Raw genomic sequence first — 21,814 nt, 5'->3', positions numbered from 1 at the left:
AGCATTGATAAGTGTTTTTATTACCTTGATCCTGAACCAAGAGGCTAATATTTTTGACCGTGTTAAAAACCACAAATAAAGTAAAAAGTCAATTAAGGGAAAATATTTGTAACAAATATGACAAAGACCTATTTTCCTTAATATTCAGAGTACATTCACTGTTTACCAAGAAAATAGCAAATTCTATAGAAAAATGGGCAAAAGATGAGATTAGTTAAGCCATAAAGGGTTAATAAACATACTAAAATATGTTCAGCTTCACAAATAAATACTAACTAAAACAACCTGGGCTTCCCTGGAGGCGCAGTGGTTAAGAATCTGCCTGCCAATGTAGGGGACACAGGTTCAAGCCCTGGTCCAGGAAGATCGCACATGCCGCAGAGCAACTAAGCCCATACGCCACAACTACTGAGCCTGTGCTCTAGAGCCCACAAGCCACAACTACTGAGCCCACATGCCACAACTACTGAATCCCACGCACCTAGAGCCCGTGCTCCACAACAAGAGAAGCCACCGCAATGAGAAGCCCGCGCACCGCAACGAAGAGTAGCCCCTGCTCGCTGCAACCAGAGAAAGCCCGCACACAGCAACGAAGATCCAACACAGCCAAAATAAATAAATAAATTAATAAAATAAAATAAAACAACACACTTTATGTCCACCAGTTTGATAAAAATTATAAAGACTTATAACAGGCATTCTCATACACTGTTGGTAAATGTGTAAATTGGTATTGTCTTTTTGAAGGGCAGTTTGGTGGCATCTACCAAACTTTTAAGCCAACAGTTCTCCTAGGAAATTATTTTACAGAATACACATATTTTTAAAAGATCATTTCAAAGATTAGCAATATACATTAAAAGCCTTAAAATGTTCATGACCCTTGGCTTAGCAGCTCCACTTGGGGGGATTTTCCTTAGTAGAGTTGATTGGGTATGTACATGTATGAGGATCTTTAGTTTTTATCTCAGCATTGTTTATAATTAAATAGGAAAAATAATAATTGTTCAAATGATTGATTCAGTTTTGGCGTGTGTGTGTATGTCTGTTTAAAATAACAATATTATCTGTTCATTACAGATGATGAGATAGTTCTTTATTAATAACAGATGTTCATGTAAGAGAAAAGCAGCATAAGTTTCATTGTTTTATAAAAATAAAATTTAAAAAGAAGTATGTCTATGTAGAAAACTGTAAAAATAAACTCCAAAATGTTAAAGTGGTACCTCTGGGTGATGAGGTTATAAAAGATTTTTATTGTGTTATTAAGTTGTTTTCCTATTTTTCTTCTAAGATCATGGATTACTCGTGTGGTTTTAAAAACCTGATCTATCTGTTTGTTTCACTTAATGCTGAATTTTGAATTCAGCTCTCTCTTTGTTTTAATCATTTAGAAGATGAATCTTTTAAGAGCAATTTTAATATTCAGTTTTGTTGTGTTTTTGCTGTCAAGAGGCTGCCTCCATGTTAAACATACCATTTCCTTATTTTATAGTGGGAAAGTAAAACTGTCCTGCACAATGAGCCTTTGGTTTTAGAAGGAGGCTATGAAAATTGGCTCCTTTGTTATCCACAGTATACAACAAATGCTAAAGTCACTCCACCCCCACGAGGCAAGAATGAAGAGGTGTCTGTCTCATGTATGTATGTGAAAATTTTTGTTTAAAATTGCTTCGGTAAAATAAACTTTATTTATGTTCTCAGGGTAATGTTCTTGGTTGTGTGTGCATTTGTCCTGTCAGATAGCAGTTTGCTTTTAGGCATAAAAATACAAGATGTCCCCATCCTGGAAGTTAATGTTTATTAATTCTTTAAGGCTGTTGTGGCTGTCACCTCTTAGTTTACATTTAACTATCACATATAACATGCATGAGATATGAAGTACTGTTTATGGGGTTTGCTGTTCTTTCAAAAATATTTTTATTCTTTTGGGGATTTTAGTGGATTTTACTTACCCGTCACTGGAGGAATCAGTTCCTTCTAAACCTACTGCCCAGATCACACCTCCTACAGAAGTCAATGAAAACATAGAAGTGATAAACAATCAAGATGAGAGAGTGGGACCACTGAATATATCAACTCCAGTTGAACCAATTGCTGCTTCTAAATCTGATGTTTCACCCATAATTCAGCCAGTGCCTATTATAAAGAATGTTCCACAGGTATGTTCTTGATTTTCTTTTAACTTTATTGTCTCTTTTTTTTAATATTATATTAAATATATAGTATAGAAATATGTATCTAGCATATATATGCCTTCAATATTTTAGAAAGAAAAATATTGAGAAATACCTGTATGTTTTGGTACCTTTTTTGCTATAAAAATTTTTCATTATAATTGTCTTACTGCCACAGCAATATTAGAATAACTAATTGGAAGGATTTTAAACCCAGCTGGGTCCATTTAGTACAGGCAGTACTAACGAAAGACAGTATTAGCACAGTGAAGTTGAACAACACTTTCAGGTGTTTTTTATTATAATTTAATTCATAGTATTTTCCCAAATAATTTGGCTTATAGATGATAGATATGTGATGTCAATATTTTGGTTTTGAAATAGTACTTGAGTTCCATTTCCTTAGAATTTGACACATAAATAACAGGCATGTTTTAACAATAATTATTTAAAAGAGTTTAAATAAAAGGTGTTACAATAGGGGGCTTTCCTGGTGGCGCAGTGATTAAGAATCTGCCTGCCAGTGCAGGGGACACGGGTTCGAGCCCTGGTCCGGGAAGATCCCACATGCCGCGGAGCAACTAAGCCCGTGCACCACAACTGCTGAGCCTGTGCTCTAGAGCCCACATGCCACAACTACTGAAGCCCGCGCGCCTAGAGCCTGTGCTCCCAACAAGAGAAGCCACCACAATGAGAAGCCCGCGCACTGCAATGAAGAGTAGTCCCCGCTCGCCGCAACTAGAGGAAGTCTACACGCAGCAACGAAGACCCAACGCAGCCAAAAATAAAATAAATAAATTAAATAAATTTATTTTTAAAAAAAAGATGTTACAATAAAAAACTTGTAGCATCTTTCTCTTCATTAGATTTTACTTAAAGGAAGGTTAACTGATTCTTTCCTGTGTGTTTTCCAACAAGATTTTTTAGCATTTACCTTTAATTTTTTTCCTCAGATATATTTAAATAGTATTTCACATTTGAAGTGGATGACATCTGGTTTGTGGAGCAGGCTCTGATTAGAAAATTAGTCATTTTTTTGTTATAAAATGAAGTGGTTCATTTCTTCATTTTTTACGGCCTGCTTCTAATATTTCTGATTAAATCTTAAGACTAAATAGTATTTGAATAAATTATTCTTAAAATGGAAATTTAAGAAATTTTATAAAGAGCTTATGATATTGCACTTCCTTTCAACTTAATCAACATGTTATTTGCACCCTAATCCCTTTGTGACTTTCCGAGATATGTACAATTTATCAAACACATTTTGAGGATTTCCTATATGAAACAAAACATGAAGGTTTACAAATATGGGTAAGCCATGGATTCTGTCTGATGTTTAGGAGAGACATGGACAAAATCAGCCACAGCATAATGCAGAATATCCTAAATGTTTTTAATAGTCACTAGAGCACACAGCAAGGAGAGAAATTCTGACTGAGAGGGGGTATCATCAGGGGGTCTTCATGGAGGAGGTAGTATTTTTATCTGAGTTTTAAGGATTGAGTAGGATTTGAGAAACAAGTGGAAAATTGTATGACTGAAGGCACAAATTATGTTCTGGGGTCAGTGAGTAGTTTTGACATGCTTGGGCACAGCTCTCAGTTGGAGACAGGTGAGTGTGATAGTAGATAAGATTGGAAAAGTGGACAGAAGTCATCAAGAGAGACTTGGATCTCTTTTGGAATTTTATCCTGGAGGCAAAAGGAAACTGTTAAAGAATTTTAAACTTGAAAGTAACAAGATCATAGCTATGCTTTTAATATGAGTGGAAAATGGATTATTGCCAAAATATGGATGAAAACATTTATTTTGGTCTTGTTCACCTTTTATTAACCTCATTCTCATCGTGGTTCTTCCCACTTCATTCTCAAATAAATTTAGAAAAGGGGGCGGGGAATGGTTTTGTTTTTATTTTAAGTGAAGAGGCACAAAGAGAAGTAAGGAGCAAAGGAATGATTCCTTCTTCCTATGGTAGTGTTTCTAATGGAAAAACATAGTTCATTTTGTAAGAACACTACACAGGTTGTTACTGGCAGATATTCTCATTTTTGTTTCAGTAAACTTCATTCTCAAGAAATGATGTTAGGGTCACTTTTAACAATTTTGTATGGTTAGTATGTTGTTAAATTGAGGTAATTACTCAATTTGTCATTAGTATCTTATCTCTTATGAAAGTTGTTATGAATATTTTATTCATTTGCCCTGCAACATTTATTTACTAAGTGTCAGGCACAATCTCTACCCTCCTGGAGCTTATGTGCTCAGAGGGAGGAAAGATTTTAAACAGACAATTATAGTTGTTTAATCAGAATCCCAGTAAGTACTATGAGGGAATAGAATAGGGTATTATGAGGGCATGTATCAGGGGACTTGGCTAGTCTTAGGGATCAGGGAAATGTTTAAGGAAGAGATATTTAAGCCAAGATCTAATGTTGTGGTGGGGATTATCTAGATGAACAGCTGGTATAAAGACCTGAGTTGGGAAGGAGCATGGCATCTTTGAGGAATTAAGTGGAGGGAGGCAAGTATGGCTGGTGTAACAAGTAGTATGAGATAAGATTGGGGAGATAGGCAGAAGTGAGACCACACAGGCATGGCAAGGATTTTAGATGTAATCTAAGTACAGTGAGTGGCTATTTAAAATAAGGTTTTAAGTCGGTGGTCGGATTTGTGCTTTAAAATGATTAGTCTGGTAACAGTGTGGAGAAATAAATTTTCTGGTTTGAGCAGCTATTTGCACAGTGGTCACACCCATGTGTTTGTGGGGCGAAATCATGAATTCACTTTTGGCCGTTTTAGGTTTGTGGTATATGTGAGACACTCACATGAAGATATTGAGTAGGCAGTTGGTTATGTAGAAATGGAACTTTAGGTATGCCCAGGTCTGGGTTTTATGTTTTAGAGTGAACTCTTCATATACAGAACATATCAGGGTATTGAAAGTGTGGAATCAAGAGGACGTAAGTGCCAAGTGCCTTCTGAGAAATCTTGACATTGGATAATTTACAAGTAGATGTTTTGGTAGATGCTGTCTCCACACAGTGATGGTTCTTTTATCACAACTTGATATCAAGAACTGAGATTACTGTGTTCCTGGATTTTGACAAAAGTATGTTTTTCTCTGTTTTTGTTGATATAGATTGATCGTACTAAAAAACCGGCAGTCAAATTGCCTGAAGATTATAGAATAAGATCTGAAAGTACAGATCATGAGCAACAGTCTCCTCAGAATGGAAAAGTTGTTCCTGATCGGTCCACAAAACCGGTGTTTCCCCCGCCAACGGCCATGTTAACAGATGAAGAAAAAGCTCGTATTCATGCGGAAACTGCTCTTCTAATGGAGAAAAACAAACAAGAAAAAGAACTTAGAGAAAGGCAGCAAGAGGAACAGAAAGAAAAACTGAGGAAAGAAGAAGAAGAACAAAAAGACAGAAAGAAACAAGAAGCTGAAGAAAATGAAATCACAGAGAAGCAACAAAAAGCAAAAGAACAAATGGAAAAGAAAGAAAGTGAACAGGCCAAGAAAGAAGATAAAGAAACCTCAGCAAAGAAGGGCAGAGAAATAACAGGAGTAAAAAGACAAAGTAAAAGTGAACATGAAACTACTGATGCCAAGAAATCTGTGGAAGATAGGGGGAAAAGGTGTCCAACCCCAGAAGTGCAGAAAAAGTCAACGGGGGATGTGCCCCATGCCTCTGTGGCAGGAGATTTGAGTTCAGGCAAGGTAAGCAGAAACACACAGTACAGGTTGCCAACTAAGTGTAATAAAATGTACATAAAAAGATGACACCAGTAGCATTCCATAAACAGGGCAGGCATTTTAAGTAATTTTCTTAGGAGATGATAGATTTGTACTGATCCACCTACATTTGCTTACCTACTCTTATTTGATTGGTTGGGAATGGAATTGCTTTTTGCGTCTATGAAATGCAACATATTTTCGATAATTGAGATAAATAGCTACGTTCTTCTTTTTTTTTAATAAATTTTTAAATTTATTTTTGGCTGCATTGGGTCTTCGTTGCTGCACGTGGGCCTTTCTCTAGTTGCAGTGAACGGGGGCTACTCTTCATTGCCATGCACAGGCTTCTCATTGCGGTGGCTTCTCTTGTTGCGGAGCACGGGCTCTAGGTGCAAGGGCTTCGGTAGTTGTGGCACGTGGTAGTTGTGGCTCACGGGCTCTAGAGCACAGGCTCAGCAGTTGTGGCGCATGGGCTTAGTTGCTCCACGGCATGTGGAATCTTCCCAGACCAGGGCGCAAACCCATGTCCCCTGCATTGGCAGGCGGATTCTTAACCACTGCACCACCAGGGAAGTTCTACATTCTTTATTTTTATTCTTGATGTATGATCATCAGAAGACTAGAATGAAATATAATCTGATCTCCGAATGGAGGAATTTGCTGCCAAATATTTATATAATGAAGTTTGTCTCTGCTTAGAATATGTCCAAAATCAGTGACATGTGAATGAACCAACATTTATCTTTGTGTATAATGACTTTTTTTGTCAGGTCTATGTCATTTTGTTTGTTGATTCATCTAGTCAATAATATTGGCAGTAACCCCATTAATGTTGCCTTTTTCTGCCCTTGGCTATTCCCCAACATTGATTTTCATAATTTTGGAGGAGATTTTTTTTCTTTTTCTTTTTCTTTTTTTTTTTTTTTTTTTTGGCTGTCCCATGCAGCTTTCAGGATCTCAGTTCCCAGACCAGGGATTGAACCTGGCCACAGCAGTGAAAGCACCAGATCCTAACCACTAGACCACCAGGGAAGTCCCCTGGAGGAGATTTTTTTTTTTTTTAACCTAATAATATCGTGTATGCTTTTCATGGGCTTTTTTTTTGCCTTTTTTTATTTTGTTGCTGTTGTTGTCTATTATGCAATTAACAATGCCTTTCCCTTTTGAACACTAAACTAAATAAGTGTTTTGGGTTTTTTTTAATCCTACTTTGTTTTTATTTTTTTCCTTCTAGTTATATTGCGATATAATTGACATACAGCACTGTATAAGTTTAAGGTGTACAGCATAATGATTTGACTTACATACATCATGAAATGATTATCACAGTAAATTTAATGAACACCCATCATCTCACAGAGATACAAAATTAAAGAAACTAAAAAAAAAAATTGTGTGATAAGAACTCTTAGGATTTACCTTCTTAACATCTTTCATATGTAACATACAGCAGTGTTGAGTATATTTGTCATGTCGTACATTACATCCCCAGTACTTACTTACCTTATAACTGGAAGTTTGTACCTTACAACTACCTTCATCCAGTTCCCCCTACTCCCACCTCCCACCTCTGATAACCACAAATCTGATCTTTTTTCCTATGTGTGTGTTTGTTTTTGAAGTATAAATGATTTATAACACTCTGTTAGTTCCTGTTACACAACATAATGATTTGGTATTTCTATACATTTCAAAATGATCACCATAATGTCTAGTTACGATATGTCACCATAGTAGGATACATAGCTATTGACTATATTCCCCACACTGTATATATTTCATCCCTGTGACATTTATTTTGCAACTGAAAGTTTATACCTCTTAATCTCCCTCACCTATTTCTTTCCTCCCCACACTGTCCTCCCCTATGGCAACCACCTGTTTGTTCTCTGTATCTATAACTGTTTCTGTTTTATGTTTGTTCATTTGTTTTTTAGGTCCTACATGTAAGCAAAATCATACAATATTTATCTTTTTGGGGCTGACTTATTTCACTTAGCATACTACCCTCTAGGTCCATCCATGTTGTCACAAATGGCAAGATTTCATTCTTTTTTTTTTTTTAATGGCTGACTAATGGGCACCTGGGTTGCTTCCATATCTTGGCTATTGTAAATAATGCTGCAATGAATATAGGGGTACATATATCTTTTCTAATTACTGTTTTGGGTTTCTTTGGATAAATAACCAGGAATGGAATTGCTGGATCATATGGTAGTTCTATTTTTCATTTTTTAAGGAATCTCCATACTGTTTTTCATAGCGACTGTACCAATTTACATTCCCACCAACAGTGTTGTAGTAAGGTTCCTTTTTCTCCACATTCTCGCCAATACTTGTTATTTGTGGTCTTTTTGATAATAGCCATTTTGACAGGTGTGAGGTAATATCTCATTGTGGTTTTGATTTGCATTTCCCTGATGATTAGTGATGTTGAGCATCTTTTCACATGCCTGTTGGCCATCTGTATGTGTTCTTCAGAAAAATGTCTATTCAGATCCTCTGCCCATTTTTAAATCAGGTTTTTTGTTTCTTTGATGTTGAGCTCTCTGAGTTCTTCGTATAATTTGGATATTAACCCCTTATCAGATATTATCATTTGCAAGTATCTTCTCCCATTCAGTAGGTGGCCTTTTCATTTTGTTGATAGTTTCCTTCTCTGTGCAAAAGCTTTTTAATTTGATACAGTCCCATTTGTTTATTTTTGCTTTTGTTTCCTTTGCCTGAGGAGACATATGCAAAAAAATATTACTAAGACCAATGTCAAAGAGTGTTCCGCCTGTGTTTTCTTCTAGAAGTTTTATGGTTTCAGGTCTTACATTTAAGTCTTTAATCCATTTTGAATTTATTTTTGTGCATGTTGTAGGAGACTAGTCTAGTTTGATTCTTCTGCATGTAGCTGTCCAGTTTTTCCAACACCATTTTTGTTCTGTTTTTTGGGGTTTTTTTGTTTGTTTTACATCTTCTCTCTTGGTTTTTTTGTTTGTTTGGTTGATTTTGGTTTTGGTTTTTTTGGGGCTGCTTCACACAGCTTGCGGGATCTTAGTTCCCCGACCAAGGATTGCACCCAGGGCCACTGCAGTGAAAGCGTGGAGTCCTGACCATTGGACCACCAGGGAACTCCTGGCTTATTTTTAATATTAATAAAATGTCAGTGCTCTTTGAATGCTGAACTTTATAATGCATACATACTTTGAATTATTTCATCCAATAAAAAAGTGTGGAAAAAAATTACTTGCTTCCTTATGTATCCCAAAGACCTGATCCATCAACAACACCATTTATTGAAGAGGTTGTCTTTTCCCCATTGTATATTCTTCCTCCCTTGTCATAGATTAATTGACCATATGAGTGTGGGTTCATTTCTGGCCTCTGTGTTCTGTTCCATTGATCTGTGTGGCTGTTTTTGTGCCAGTACCATACTGGTTTGATGACTGTAGGTTTGTAGTTGAAGTCAGGGAGCATGATTCCTCCAGTTCTGTTCTTTCCCAAGATTGCTTTGGCTATTTGGGGTCTTTTGTGTTTCTGTAAACATTTTAGATTATTTGTTCTAGTTGTGTGGAAAATGCCATTGGTGTCCTTTTTGTTTTTTTCTTTTTTCTTATTAATACAGTATTTATTTGTCTACCTTCTGTCAAACCCTGAGCCAACCCCTTTCCCCAGGCTGCCTGGGGTGGTACAGGAAAAGGAACATACAGGGCAGACAAGACACAGGAGAAAGAACTATGGGAGGTGGAAACAGCCCCTTCACATGGCGAAGAGGATGAGAAAGGCCACCATCAGGCAAAAGAGTCCCATGGCTTCCGAGAGGGCAAAGCCCAGAATGGTGTAGGAGAAGAGCTGTTGCTTCAGAGAAGGGTTCCTGGCATAACCAATGATGAGGCTCCCAAACACAGTCCCAATCCCAGCCCCAGAGCCAGCCACCCCTACTGTGGCATCCCCAGCTCCAGGGAACTTGGCTGCTGTGTCAGTGTCCCTTGAAATGGCACTGGTTTGGAAGCTGCGGCTAGGAATAAGTGAGGTGGTCAGGGGACTCGGGGCTGCCAAGCTGCTGTGGCTGTCATCTGTCAGCATCTCTGGTCGTTTCAGCACCACTGCAGACAGTGATCAGCTCATTAGTGGAGAGGTTCTTCTGATCAAGGAGGGGATGGAGACGAACTTGGTGCAAGTGTACATTTTCCAGGGCTGAAGGGCCGTGGCAGGAGAGCTGCTCCCAGTGCAGAGAAGAGAGAGCACCATTGGTGTTTTGATAGAGATTTCATTGAATCTGTAGATTGCCTTGGGTAGAATGGACATGTTAACAATATTAATTCTTCCAGTCCATGAGCACAGTATTATCTTTTCATCTGTTTGGGTCATCCTCAATTATCTTTCATCGGTGTCTTATAGTTTTCCAAGTACAGGTCTTTTACCTCCTTAGTTAGATTTATTCCTATATATTTTATTCTTTTTTAAAAATATTTATTTATTTTCTTTATTTTTTTAAATTTTTTTTTGCTGCATCGGGTCTTAGTTGCAGCATGTGGGATCTCTCGTTGCAGCGCAGGCTCTTCGTTGTGGCGTTGGCTTCTTCTCTCTAGTTGTGGCGTGCGGGTCTTCTCTCTCTAGTTGTGGCATGAGGGCTCTGTAGTTGTGGTGTGTGGGCTCCAGAGCACATGGGCTCTGTAGTTTGTGGCATGCGGGCTCTCTCGTTGAGGCATGCGGGCTCTCCTGTTGAGGCGTGCGAGCTCAGTAGTTGTGACACGCAGGCTTAGTTGCCCTGTGGCATGTGGGATCTTAGTTTCCCGACCAGGGATCGAACCCACGACCCCTGCATTGGAAGGCAGATTCTTTACCATTGGACCACCAGGGAAGTCCCTATTTTATTCTTTTTGATGCAGTTGTAAATGGGATTGTTTTCTTAATTTCTTTCTGATAGTTCATTATTAGTGTATACAAATGCAACAGATTTCTGTATATGAGTTTTGTATACTGCAACTTTACCGAATTCATTGATGAGCTCTAGTAGTTTTTAGGTGGCATCTTTAGGATTTTCTATGTATAGTATCATGTCATATTCTAACAAATAAGTTTTTATAATAGCAAGAACAGCTATAGCCCTTTTTACATTTCATATAAATGGAAATATATTTCTGGTAGTGTGAAAATGAATTCTAATGGGAGGCGAAATACTGTCTGTATTGAACGTCAATTTCTATACTTCTCAAGCAGCAGTTTATGCATATACCAAAATTAATAATTCATATTAGTGCCACATTTATCCAGGGAACACTTAACCTAGTAACTTTAATTATCAGAGATGTAGGTCCCATGCAAAAGCCTTCTAAACATCCAAAGGTAGGAAAATGAAGCCCATGTTCTAAAATTCTCTAACTTTATTCATAGGAGAAGCAGAACTTATGAGCTCTTACCTTTTAAATATTATTCATTGTGTAGCTAGTATATGCCAGGTATTTCTTCTATTGATACATAATCTTACTTATTCCTCCTAATGATAACTCTATGAGGAATTCAATTTACAGATGAAATTGAAGTTTAGAGGTTAAGTAAGTTGCCTGTGAATCACATATGCAGTTAAATTCCAAAGCCACCTTCTATCCAGAGGCAGGTAGTCTTAAGAATTTAAAGCATTCGTATTTCTGGGGTCATTTAGTATAGGTGCCAAATATCCATACAAGTCTAAATAGCCCTGAGATGATCACATGTAGTTTCTTTATGTTTCCTATAATGTAACACACTGAAGGAAAGTTAAGATTGCATTCATTGTATGGTCCTTTTAAAAGTAGGCAAAATGTGTGATTTATTCTGGAATAAATTTTATTTAAATTATCACACTTTTAAGTTTTTACTTTGCTGTAGTTATTTTTAAAATCTTTAAAATTAAAGTGAATTTTTTAAAGCATCTATGAGAAGTTCTAAGAGAATATAAAATGAATTTTGCACTCCTGAATATTGCTCTGTATGAAATTCTATAATCGCTTCATTCTCTTTAATACGTTAGTGATTTTAGATCACGACCACTTTCAAGGTAGCCAAAATCATAAGAGATTTAAATAAAAGGATAATGTTCACAAGAGGCCATGGTGTGTGTACACTAATGACCCAACATCTTATACTTGGCCATGTATTATGAATCAGTGCTTCATAATCCACTGTGATTGACATCTCTTCCCCACCACTGATTCATCAGAGTTTCTTAGTTCTTTACCTTTAGAGTTAGGAAATCCCACATGGGCCCTGCCGCCTTTAATTTTAAGTGTCTAATTTGACAATAAAATCAAATAAACTTTTCAGAGCCTCATTTTTTTTTCTCTCTTTTTACATTTGCAGTCTGATGGATTTGCTTGTATTAGCTAGTGATAGGTAGGTTTATGTTGGGGGAAAGTTAAAGTTTTGTTTCACTTCTGATTTTAATAATTTTACAGCCTGTTAAGATTAAAGGACAACCAGAAAGTGGAATTCTAAAGACTGGAACTTTTAGAGAGAATACAGAAGACACTGAAAGAAATAAAGTAAGCAACAGTTCATTGGATAGGAAAAAAAACATGGATTATAACCATGTGGTTATCTCTACCATATCATCCTCCTCCATCTTAAGATCTTCTCTCTGAGGGAATCTTTGCTATCTTCGGTAGCATTTTTTTGCTTGTTTTTACATGATGGATCCACTTACATGCTAAAGGGAATAGATCCTTATCTTCCTATTTAAAGTATGATGGTATGTTCTATTCATTTTATGAAATTAAAAGATACTTAGGCCTTATTGTATGATCTAGCAATTCTACTTCTGGATATATACCCAAAAGAATTGAAAGCAGACTCTCAAAGAGATATTTATACACCCATGTTCATAGAGTATTATTCATAATGGCCAAAGGATGGAAGCAACTCAAGTATACACTAACAGATGAATCTATAAAAAATGTGGTATGTACATACAATGGAATATTATTCAGCTATAAAAAAATAAATTCTGACATGGATGAACCTTGATGACATTACGCTAAGTGAAATAAACCAGTCACAAGAGGACAAATGTTCTTTGATTCTGTTTATATAGGGTACCTAGAATGGTTAAATTCATAGAGACAGGAAGTAGAGTGGTGGTTGCCAGGGACCTGGGGGTTGGGAGAAGTTGGGAGTTGTTTAAATGGGTACAGAGTTTTAGTTTTGCAAGATGAAGAGAGTTCTGGAGAGTGGTTGCACAACAGTGTGAATATACTTAATGCCACTTACCTATACACTTAAAAATGTTCAAAATGGTAAATTTTACGTTATATTTCATCACAATTTAAAAAATATTTAGGCCTTTTATAAGATGTCTTTGCCTTTGTTTTTATTTAAGAGTTTTCTTGAGGTATAATTTGCATACCATAAAAGTAATCCATTTTTAGTGTACAGTTCAGTGATTTCAGTTCAGAGTTGTGAAACAGTTTTTATTAACACAATCCAATTTTAGGACATTTCCATCACACCAAAAAGATCTCTGTGCCCAGCTATAGTCACTCCCCATTCCAGGCAACCATGAATCTAATCTTTGTCTCCACAGATTTGCCTCTTCTAGGCATTTCATACAAATAATATATATATAGTCTTTTGTATATTTCTTCTTTCACCTACCGTAATTTTTTGACATTCATCTATATTGTACCACGTATCAGCAGTTTATTCCTTTTGTTGCTGAGTAGTATTCCATTGTGTGGATATACCACATTTGATGGACATTGGATTGCTTCTGCTTTGGGGCTGTTATGAATAATGCTGCTATGAACATTTGCATATAAGTGTCTTTGTATGGAAATGTATTTTCATTTCTTTTGGGTTGACACCTAGAAGTGAAATTGTCTATGTGTTTCTGTTTTATTGTTTTTTGGGTTTTTTTGATGAAGTCCAATTTATTATTTTTTCTTTTCTTCTTTTATAAATTTTTTTCTTTTTTCTTTTTGGCTGTATTGGGTCTTCGTTGCTGTGCACGGGCTTTCTCGAGTTGCAGAGAGCAGGGGCTGCTCTTCATTGCAGTGGGCGGGCTTCTCATTGCAGTGGCTTCTCTTGTTGCGGAACACAGGCTCTAGGGCACACGGGCTTCAGTAGTTGTGGCACGCGGACTCAGTAGTTGTGGCTCACGAGCTCTAGAGCTCAGGCTCAATAGTTGTGGCACACGGGCTTAGTTGCTCTGCGACATGTGGGATCTTCCCGGACCAGGGCCCGAACCTGTGTCCCCTGCATTGGCAGGTGGATTCTTAACCACTGCGCCACCAGGGAAGCCTGTGTTTCTGTTTTTCTAGAGAAACTTTTACAAGTCACCGTTATTATAGGCTTGTGCACACACACTCCTTCCCCTTGCTGGGATAATTTTAGGACTTTAAGAAAACATATAAATGGAATATTACTCAGCCATAAAAAGAAATGAAATTGAGTTATTTGTAGTGAGGTGGATGGACCTAGTGTCTGTCAATACGGAGTGAAGTAAGTCAGAAAGAGAACAAATACTGTATGCTAATGCATATATATGGAATCTAAAAAAAGAAAAAATGGTACTGATGAACCTAGTTGCAGGGCAGGAATAAAGAGGTAGACATAGAGAATGGACTTGAGGACTTGGGGTGGGAGGGGGAAGCTGGGGTGAAGTGAGAGTAGCATCGACATATATACAGTACCAAATGTAAAATAGTTGGCTGGTGGGAAGCAGCAGTATAGCACAGGGAGATCGGCTTGGTGCTTTGCGATGACCTAGAGGGGTGGGATAGGGAGAATGGGAGGGGGATATGGGGACGTGTGTATGCATATGGTTGATTCGCTTCGTTGTGCAACAGAAACTAACACAGTATTGTGAACCAATTATACTCCAATGAAGATCTATTTAAAAAAAGAAAAAAAAACATGTATAGTTCTTCATCTTTGAACTTGTTTTAAAAAATACTAAGGGCAGCAACACAAGGCTTTTTGGTTGTTTGGTACAAGTAGCTTAAGTTTGTATATGGCAAAATGTAATTTAAAAATCTTTTACTTTTTTGTTGTTTTTTTTTTTTAAACTAGTCTCGAGAGCCTTTGACAAGAGCACGAAGTGAAGAAATGGGGAGGATCGTACCAGGACTGCCTTCAGGCTGGGCCAAGGTAAAATTCAAAATTAGCACAGAAATAAATTACATGGTCACTGTTTTTTTAAAAAACAAAACATGTATTTGTTTATTCTGCATCTTCTCTAATGCAGAGTCGATTCTGTTTCTTCATTATAAAGGACATAGCTCATTTCCCTAATTACAGCAGGGTTAGATTTTTCGATATCCATTCTGGGATGCTGGCTACCGTATATGAACATACTGGCATTTGTCATTGAGAAACAGTGTATCACTTTAAAACCTAAAGTTCTTTGAAAGTTTAATTATAGAAGTGATTATCACCATTTTATTCAAATTATTTTAATTCACAAGTAAATTTAGCAGTGAAATACTTTTGAGTGATATTTTCGTTGTTGTTCACTCAATGTTCATCATTTTTTGACCTGTCTTTTTTTTTTCCCCATGTAAGTTTCTTGACCCTATCACTGGAACTTTTCGTTACTATCATTCGCCCACCAACACTGTTCATATGTATCCACCGGAAATGGCTCCTTCATCTGCACCTCCTTCCACCCCTCCAACTCATAAAGCCAAGCCACAGATTCCTGCCGAGCGGGACAGAGAACCATCCAAACTGAAGCGCTCCTACTCCTCCCCAGATATAACCCAGGCCATTCAAGAGGAAGAGAAGAGGAGGCCAGCAATAACTCCAACAGTTAATCGGGAAAACAAGTAAGTTTATCCTAACTCCTAGAAACAGAATCATCTGCTGTATTTGAAAACTTCTACTCTAAACATATCAGTTTATTAATATCACGGCATCAGAAAATTCTGCGGATGGCTATCCCAGCCTTTATTTACTAAAGAGGAAAAAAGAAATAAATGGATTCAATGTCCTTGGTTTTTCTCCCAAGTGCTAACTTTAAATATATCACAGAGGATTATCATACGTAATAATGTAGATATAAAAGTATACACCTTGTTAAGTTTTAAGGCAGTGTGCCATAGACTGCTTAGATGTGTTTTATAAACTTCCTGTGATCCCTGAATCTCCTTTTGAGGACCATAATTTACAGGATTATTGAGTATGTCTTGTTGCAGCTCTTAAATTCCAAACTTTTTTTTTTAACTCAGCCAGTAATGTGGGAGCAAACTTATATAGTATTAAAATAATGAGCATTTTAGTGTGTATCAGCTTCTAATCCGTATTCTGCTTCCTTTTCCTTCATTGCATTTCTGTTACTCTGTTCACAAGTGGTGATCAATAGGTGATTCATTTAGGTTTCCCCAAAACAGTATCTCATTTAGATGTATTCCTGGCTTTATCCCTTATTGAATACTCTAATGCTCCTAGCTTATGATTGATAGGATTATGAGAAGATAGTTTGCTAGTCTATTTACCACTTCTGATCATTAATTTTGGGGGATGTAGGATAGATGGAAGTGAAAATAAATGGATTTTTCTATTTATTAAATACACTCTCTTAATTGCTAAGGAATTCTAACTAGGCTGTCTTTTTGGCCTCTTCAGAATCACCTCTGCAAAAAGTAGTTAATATATTTTCCTCATGAGAACCTTCCCTGCCAGGTAGGACTTACCTGGAGGAGATTCTGTAAAATCAGTAAATCTAGTTATAGATTTTAGGGCTCACTGTTAAAGCTGGTGAGGTGTAATTCCTTCTTGAATTATCATTCTTATGAAAGTTTGTTAATTTGACAGTTTTAAAAACTACAGCATATGCAGTTCATGTATTTTTTTTATCTGTGTTGCACAGAGAAATAGCACGTGAGTGCATACACCTGAGCCATGTGTAAAGAAAATGTGGTTGAAATATAATCTGTTCTCAGTATTCCTTTCAGAGGTGGAAATATACTTAGGATCAATAATAAAAGAAAGACTTATCAATTAGGAGTTTTCTTAATGCTGTAGCTGTTCTAGAAGTTCCAGATATAAATCAAATACACTAAGTAACAAAAGTCTTGGAGGCATTCTCTAGTCTAGTGCTGTCCAGTAGACATGTTGATAGAAACGTTCTGTATCTGTGAAGATAGAAATGTTCTGTATCTGTGCTGTCCAGTATGGTAGTGGCTATTTTGAATTGTGGCTAGTGTAACTAAAAAGCTAAATTTTAAATTTTATCTTAAATTTATATAGCCACCTGTGGCTAGTGGCTACTACCATATTTGTCAGCACAGCTCTAGACTTTAGGTTATAGTACCCAAATAACCTCTGCCTGCTTGATAATACACTCCACAGTACCATATATATACACACACACACACACACACACACACACATATATATATACACATACACTTTTTTTTTTTTTTTTTTTGATTCCTTATTTGGCATTCTGGTTGAATACAACATTTGGTAATGCTAAACTTCCTGGGATCATTTAAAGAAGTTTGAAAGAGCCTTCTCTACTAGAAGACTCTACCTGTTCATGAGAAGCCAGAGAAGCTATCTCGGGGTACCTGTAAAAAACCATGGACTCACATAAGAGGTTAAAGGTGTTTGTTTCATGGGAGAGTCACAGAGTATAACCAGTGTTAACCTAGATACTAAATGTCCTGTAAGACCCATTACCTTATGAGCTAACTTAGTATAACTATTTGCAAGATTACTGTATACTCTGGTACAGATGCTGGAGTTTACTGCCCTTTGTAGTGTGAACCTTCATTTCAGGTGCTGTGCATTTTAAGGTATCTTGTAAACTTTTTTCTTCCTTAGGCCAACAAGCTACCCTAAAACTGAGATCACAAGGCTTTCTGCTTCTCAGATTCGGAACCTCAATCCTGTTTTTGGAGGATCTGGACCTGCTCTCACCGGACTACGTAATTTAGGAAATACTTGTTACATGAACTCGATACTGCAGTGCCTATGTAATACCCCACATCTGGCTGATTATTTCAACCGCAACTGTTATCAGGATGATATTAATAGGTAAAGAAATATCATACTTTTTGCAGTACAGTATTAAAAGGGTGATCTAACCACACTTCCTTACCAGCCAGTTGCAGAGATGTCAAATTAGGAAAGAGGAAAATATTCTTAAGGACAGTGTAGAAATTGCCAGGACATGGAAGCAACCTAAGTGTCCATCGACAGATGAATGGATAAACAAGATGTGGCACATATATACAATGGAATATTACTCAGCCATAAAAAGAAATGAAATTGAGTTATTTGTAGTGAGGTGGATGGACCTAGAGACTGTCATACAGAGTGAAGTAAGTCAGAAAGAGAAAAACAAATACTGTATGCTAACACATATATATATGGAATCTTAAAAAAAAAAAATGGTTCTGAAGAACCTAGGGGCAGGACAGGAATAAAGACACACAGACACAGAGAATGGACTTGAGGACACGGGGACGGGGAAGGGTAAGCTGGGACAAAGTGAGGGAGTGGCATGGAGTTATATATACTACCAACTGTAAAATAGATAGCTAGTGGAAAGCAGCTGCATAGCACAAGGAGATCAGCTCAGTGCTTTGTGACCACCTAGAGGGGTGGGATAGGGAGAGGTGGGCGGGAGGGAGACACAAGAGGGAGGAGATATGGGGATATATGTATATGTATAGCTGATTCACTTTGTTATAAAGCAGAAACTGACACACCATTGTAAAGCAATTATACTCCAATAAAGATGTTTAAAAAAAAAAAAAGAACAGTGTAGAGAAAAGCCGCCTCTAATTGGTAAAGGACAGACAGGAAAGGAACAGTACAAGAAAGTGGAACCTCACTGTCATAAACTGGAGCCTGTTGATAAGGAATAGGAGACCGTGCAGGGCTGGCAGCCAAAAGGAGGCGAGTTGGAGGGGTGTAATCAAAGTAAGATTCAGATGGGTATTTGGTAATAAACCTGTGAATAAGTATTTTAGTGTAGGGTCACATATTACAGTATGTGAATAGTTTAATGTTGATGTCAAGAACCCACTGTACCTTGGCTTTTTATAATTCCTGTATTGCTTTTTTGTAACTTTAATTTTATTTGCAAAGGTCAAATTTGTTGGGGCATAAAGGTGAAGTGGCGGAAGAATTTGGCATAATCATGAAAGCCCTGTGGACAGGACAGTACAGGTATATCAGTCCGAAAGACTTTAAAATCACTATTGGGAAGATCAATGACCAGTTTGCAGGATACAGCCAGCAAGATTCACAAGAACTGCTTCTGTTCCTAATGGATGGTCTCCATGAAGATCTTAATAAAGTAAGAAATTTTTCTAAGTTGCAAAGGCCCCTTAGGGTTGCTTAACATTGTACTCATTTTTATAGCAATTTAAAATTATAGTTGGTGATTGTTCGGTGCTAATTTATTGAAACCTAGTGACTGTACTATGGCATGGAACTTTAAAACAAATATATCTGATAGGTCTAATATTTGAAAGGAAGTATATGCAATTTGTATTTACTTATGAAAATGTTAACAGGTTGTATTACTACAAGAAATTTGTAAATGTTGTAAATTTGTAAAAATAGTTGTCAGAGATGCTGTGTTTGTGACCCACATGACCAAATGATTGATGTGAAAAGTTATTACTGAGGCATCTTTGTCTGTATACTGTGGCTTCTTTTTAACACCAAGCTGTCCCCTTTCAGATACCTTTGGGGTCACCTTTCTTACCAGCGACCATATACATACACAAATAGACACACACACTTATCTATGTATATGTATGTGTGTGAATATATGTATGTTGTGTGTGTCTATATGTGTATATGTGTGTGAAGGTAGAAAGATAGATAGATAGAATGTATCCATCCATGAGACTAGGACAGCAAAATAACATCTGTCTAGTTGCAGCCCTAACTCCCAGCTATAGGTGGAATGTCTTTTCAAAACCAGACTTTTCAGCTCTTTAAATAAAAATTTGTTAAGAAATTGCAACAAGTTACATCCTTTTGATAAAGTGAGTTTTGGTATTTTAGGAGGTTTTTTTGGCTAGAATTTTTTTGTAGCACTTGATGAGATTAGAATTCCTTTCTGAAAAGAACAAGAAGTGTTTCTAAATCTGCAGTGTTTGTATTTAATATACTCTTTCAATTTTATATTTAAATGTTGACTTTGAGATATTAATATAGAGTCTAAATCTTATTTCCAGGCTGATAATCGGAAGAGACATAAAGAAGAAAATAATGATCATCTCGATGACTTTAAAGCTGCAGAACATGCTTGGCAGAAGCACAAGCAGCTCAATGAATCTATCATTGTTGCCCTTTTTCAGGGTCAATTCAAATCCACAGTACAGTGCCTCACCTGCCACAAAAAGTCTAGGACATTTGAGGCTTTCATGTATCTGTCTCTACCACTAGCATCTACAAGTAAATGTACATTACAGGTAAGTTTAGGATTGAGAGAAAATGATTTGTTGAAGAAAAATTCTGTTCATATGCACATAGAGGTGTACTTTATTCAGTAATTTATTTCTCTTGTTTGCCCCATAAACATTTTATAGGTTAAAACTAAAAAATTTTGTTTTAATTAGGTCTCTGTAGATTAGGAAAAAAACAGCATTTTTTAAAAGAAATTTTCCTTTTTAAAAGATATTTTCCTATAAAATACTCTTTTAGAGTTAATAATTTTTTTTAAGTTTGTATTTATTGAAGAAGTTTTAAAAGTTAATTTGGAAAATTGTATGTTGACTTTAACTTAGGTACAGTTTTTATAGGAATTTGCTCTACATGGGTATATCAAATAAATATGTTTTGCAGGCAACAGCGGTGTGATTTAGAGAGCTTGTTGACACCCTTTAGTGTTGGCTTCCTGTTAGTCAGAACTTCCTGAGCCACCAGGTAGAAGTTGTTCCTCAGTGCTCTCAGGGCATGCAGGACTTCTTCCCTCCTCTATAGGCAGCACCACCACTCGCCACACTCTCTGTCACTGTCAGCTCCCATCTGGGTCTGCATTCCTCACTAGATCATAAACTTTGTGGGGGCAGGAACTGTTTTGTAATAGTTTACTGTTGTATTCCTCATGCCTGGCAGAGTAACTTATTGAATAGATGCTCAGGGATACTGTGTTGAAAATATTAACAAGTATCTACTACTTGTTTTTGCCTCCAGGATTGCCTTAGATTGTTTTCCAAAGAAGAAAAACTCACAGATAACAACAGGTTTTACTGCAGTCATTGCAGAGCTCGACGGGATTCACTAAAAAAGATAGAAATCTGGAAGTTGCCACCTGTACTTTTAGTGCATCTGAAACGGTAAAAGGGACACATTTTTCTAAGTGTTTAGTACTTTTTAGATGAAGGACTTCTAAGTCTTTTTATTCTAAACACTTTGTTGTACTACCTGCTTAGGATGTATAACAAAGGAAGATTATCTGGTTAGGGTATCTGTAGGGAAACTAGGCAGAAATAATGAGATTCTAGTTCACCTTAGTGTTTGTAATAACAGGGCAAAGTGACAGCATCACTCTTTCATATAATTCTGTCTTTAAAAATCTGTGAAACTAGCGGGGAGGGATAGATTGGGAGTTTGAAATTGACACGTACACACTGCTATATTTAAAATGGATAACCAAGAGAATTCCTTGGTTGCCCAGTGGTTAGGACTCTGCACTTTCACTGCCAAGGGTGTGGGTTCAGTCCCTGGTTGGGGAATTAAGATCCTACAAGCCATGCAGCACAGCCAAAAAAATTAAAAATAAAAAATAAATAAAATAGATAACCACAGGGAGCTCTGCTCAATATTCCATAATAACCTAAATGGGAAAAGAATTTGAAAAAGGATAGATACATGTATATGTATAACTGAATCACTTTGCTGTACACCCAAAGCTAACACACATTGTTAATCAATGATACTCCAATATAAAATAAAA

The 21,814-nt window shown here is 36.8% G+C and overlaps 1 protein-coding gene and 1 pseudogene across 6 annotated transcripts in view; one reads left to right on the top strand and one right to left on the bottom strand.

Moving 5' to 3' along the window:
- USP8 (ubiquitin specific peptidase 8) overlaps positions 1–21,814 on the top strand; it is a 58,652-nt gene that overhangs the window by 33,758 nt on the left and 3,080 nt on the right. Inside the window, exons 9-18 of one of the 5 annotated variants that reach the window (XM_082453002.1) lie at positions 1,496–1,640; positions 1,942–2,162; positions 5,320–5,904; positions 12,348–12,434; positions 14,959–15,036; positions 15,451–15,713; positions 17,716–17,928; positions 18,988–19,198; positions 20,091–20,327; positions 21,052–21,194. In XM_082453002.1, the coding sequence (XP_082309128.1) occupies positions 1,496–1,640; positions 1,942–2,162; positions 5,320–5,904; positions 12,348–12,434; positions 14,959–15,036; positions 15,451–15,713; positions 17,716–17,928; positions 18,988–19,198; positions 20,091–20,327; positions 21,052–21,194 (2,183 nt within the window). Of the gene's footprint in view, positions 1–1,495; positions 1,645–1,941; positions 2,163–5,319; positions 5,905–12,347; positions 12,435–14,958; positions 15,037–15,450; positions 15,714–17,715; positions 17,929–18,987; positions 19,199–20,090; positions 20,328–21,051; positions 21,195–21,814 lie in introns of those variants that run through there. The other 4 variants (XM_082452999.1, XM_082453000.1, XR_014261404.1 and 1 more) reach the window with 4 other exon arrangements.
- LOC309656511 (ATP synthase F(0) complex subunit C2, mitochondrial pseudogene) lies at positions 9,504–10,171 on the bottom strand (annotated as a pseudogene). The gene has a single exon. The product of its transcript is annotated as an ATP synthase F(0) complex subunit C2, mitochondrial pseudogene (transcript).

This window comes from Balaenoptera physalus (assembly GCF_965194825.1).
Source record: "Balaenoptera physalus genome assembly, chromosome: 2".
Classification (NCBI taxonomy): Eukaryota; Metazoa; Chordata; class Mammalia; order Artiodactyla; family Balaenopteridae; genus Balaenoptera; species Balaenoptera physalus.
Note: the sequence above shows the minus strand (reverse complement) of the source record. Positions and strands in the feature narration are given on the sequence as shown.